The sequence below is a fragment of the Montipora foliosa genome, chromosome 2 (genome assembly GCF_036669935.1).
Source record: "Montipora foliosa isolate CH-2021 chromosome 2, ASM3666993v2, whole genome shotgun sequence".
Taxonomy (NCBI): domain Eukaryota; kingdom Metazoa; phylum Cnidaria; class Anthozoa; order Scleractinia; family Acroporidae; genus Montipora; species Montipora foliosa.
Genome location: NC_090870.1, coordinates 15407756 through 15410636, shown reverse-complemented (window position 1 = coordinate 15410636; position 2881 = coordinate 15407756). Strand labels below are relative to the sequence as shown.

The following is a 2881-nucleotide window of genomic DNA, read 5'->3' as shown; positions in this document are numbered from 1 at the left end:
ACCAGGATTGTTGAGTGATCCAGGAACTTATTTTTATCTGTGACCTGTGCCCTATGACCTGAGACCTTTCGTGTACCTGCCAGTTAGTCAACGCAGAAAACAGGAACAATTTTGTGCGTTTTGAGAAGGTTGAAAGCGCGTGCTTGCAGTCGACATTTGTGTGTCATTAATGAGCAATCGTAATGAAGTGATTTAATTTTTCTTTGTACGCGTCTGTAACTACATCGATTTAACATCATCTGATCATCTGGGTAACTCATGACAATTCTTTTCTATTTTTATGTCAAGAGAATGGGAAACCAATGACAATTCTTTTCTGTTTTTATGTCAAGAGTGAATGAGAAACCAACTTTACAATCCTAAACCGCATTCAGTCAAAAAGGAAAAACTAGGATCAAGCTGGGGTTTTTTTAGCTTAATTATAAAGGAGTAATCTGTTTATTAATTAACTGGCCGAGGAAAATGTTGAAAATATTGAAATAAAAAGCAATTTTATAGGCACTTTCTTGAACTGAAACACTTGTTTTTATCCGCAGTTCAACACGTCAAATATGTGACACCTGTATGCTGGTGATGCTATTTCTGAGGTAGGTGTCTACCTCTCCATTCCCTACTATATTTTGCGTGTGGTTTACAAATCGTAGCTCTTAGAAAAAAACCGGAAATCGTCATCATGGTCGTCACGGTGATTGTTATTGTCATTAGCATTATTGAATCTATGTACAATAGCCCACTTTCGATATATCAAAATTCAGTCCTAAACAAAAGGCATCATCTCGAGGCTCTGAGGAATAAACTCATACAAATCCTTATATTTATTTCCCAGAGCCTCGAGATGATGCCTTTTGTTTAGAACTGAATTTTAATATATCGAAAGTGGGCTATTACCCTTGTTCACGGGCCTAAGCCCTACTTATTGCCTTGATCTGCCTTTGATTCAGATGTACCATCATAACCCACCATTATAGTGCAGTGCGAAGATCAGTTTCTCAACATATTTTACTAACTGTTCCATACTAGCCCCAAAACATCCAACAATAACCGGGATTATTTCTGTCTTATTGTACCCAAGTCTTCTTTCACGAACTTCAAAGGGAAAGCTGCTGTCTGTGATATATGATACATTTTTATTGCTAGACTAATTTCATCTCCTTTTGTTTCCTGGCAGCAAGACTTTGATCTCCGCAAGGAATATGCTGTGACCTCGAAAAACACAAGAAGAAAGTGATTTACTGTCGTTACGTCGAGGCAGAAAATCACTATCACTTGGGAGGATCCGAAGTTAAACAGTTTTATTAGTTACGCCATGGCTTGTAATGTGCAGTTGGCTTTGCTCATAACGCTGGGTGAAATCAGTTACTACATGTATGTTTTGACAGAGCATTGTGTCATAATGACAAAATAATTAGTACAGACCGTTAGTGGATGCATAGTTAATAGAGGGGACTGGTTTTGAAGCTCGGCAAACATCAAAGTAGCAAAGAAAGATGCCAAGTTTAGGTTGGAATGTCCACGACCGTGCACAATCTTTTGTTTTGCACTCATACACTATGCATTAATTACGTAACCACCACGTTCCTATTGGTTAGTTCCTCAGTGTGGATTAAACAACTATTGTGTTTTGTGCTCGGTGAAGGCCAAAAAAGAGAAGAAAAACACACAACAAAGAAATTTGTCGGGTTTCATAACCATTCCCCTCTATTAACTCTGGTGGATGCGTAAAGTTTATAAGCCTGAAGACGGGGTAATGTGAAATCACATTTACAATTTCTTACGAGAATATTGTGAACTACGTATTCAACATTTTTGCATCCAGAGTTCTTGTCCTTAGATTATTTTGGTGCTATACATTTAAACGCAGAAAATCAATCGAACAGAAATGTAAAACAAAAAAAAAATTGCATTAAATATGCAGCTCATGATTTATAAGACAATTTTGCTTTTGCTTTACGTCTATGACTGTGTTAGCAGTTTCCTATTTGAAGTATAAGTAAAGTTCCCCGAGCTACGAAAAGCTCATGAGTTTTTTTCAGTTTCATGCAAGGTAGCAAAATATAGATCTTGAATGCTCTAGCATTCAAGAGAGTTATGTTGAACCGGCTATATAAGACAAATTTAATATGCGGCAAACATCAGGCTGAGATTTTCGTTTTTCCGTCAATCAAAGAAACTTGTTTGATTTTGGCTAATTCCATGGCTGACTGACTGACTTAGTAATTTGAAGACAGATGCATTTGTATGGTGATGACCTGGTTTTCATAAGATCAGCTAGATATATTTATAATAAGCAAGAACAGTGGGGTGAACTTCTAACTGGCTCGACTCGGTTTAACAACGTTTGGGTTGTTCGGCCGTGTTGCCCGTGCGTCTGTTCAGTAATAGATACAGATGACGTCAAAATGTGTGTGTCACTGTATAACTGCTCTTTGGAACACCATTGAAGTGACTTCAGATGAGAGATGCACGAAGGTTTCATAACGAAGATTAACCATATTTCCTGGCCCAAAAAGACAACTGATTTCCCTACCCCTACTGCGATTGAGTTATAAGAGATTTTTCTGCCTATGGACTAATACTTGATACTTGTTAGCCTTGCACGCAACAAGCCATGACGGAAACCCCTTCCCTGCCCTAGGATTTTAGGCTTCACCCCAAGTGGAAGTGCTGCCTAATTATGGCCACGCTTCAGCTTTGGATGTGTCAAATGCAGTCTGCACACGTCTGGACATTCAGACGACTCGTTATCTTCGTACTGGATTCAGTTCTGTCTGATAATTTTCTCTCATTATCCGTTCTTTGCTACATGATCTGATGTCAATGATGTCCTCACAAAAACCGTGACAATCCAAGCAAAAACCCCTCTTGTCCTGAGTAAGGCTCC

The 2881-nt window shown here is 38.6% G+C and overlaps 1 protein-coding gene across 4 annotated transcripts in view; it reads left to right on the top strand.

The window, feature by feature from the left end:
- LOC137992542 (uncharacterized) overlaps positions 1-1922 on the top strand; it is a 51607-nt gene extending 49685 nt beyond the window's left edge. For all 4 annotated transcript variants that reach the window (XM_068837917.1, XM_068837915.1, XM_068837916.1 and 1 more), the window contains exons 8-9: positions 537-587; positions 1169-1922. In XM_068837917.1, the coding sequence (XP_068694018.1) occupies positions 537-587; positions 1169-1202 (85 nt within the window). In that variant the 3' untranslated portion in view covers positions 1203-1922. The remainder of the gene's footprint in view (positions 1-536; positions 588-1168) is intronic.
- The last annotated feature ends 959 nt before the right edge of the window (positions 1923-2881 follow it).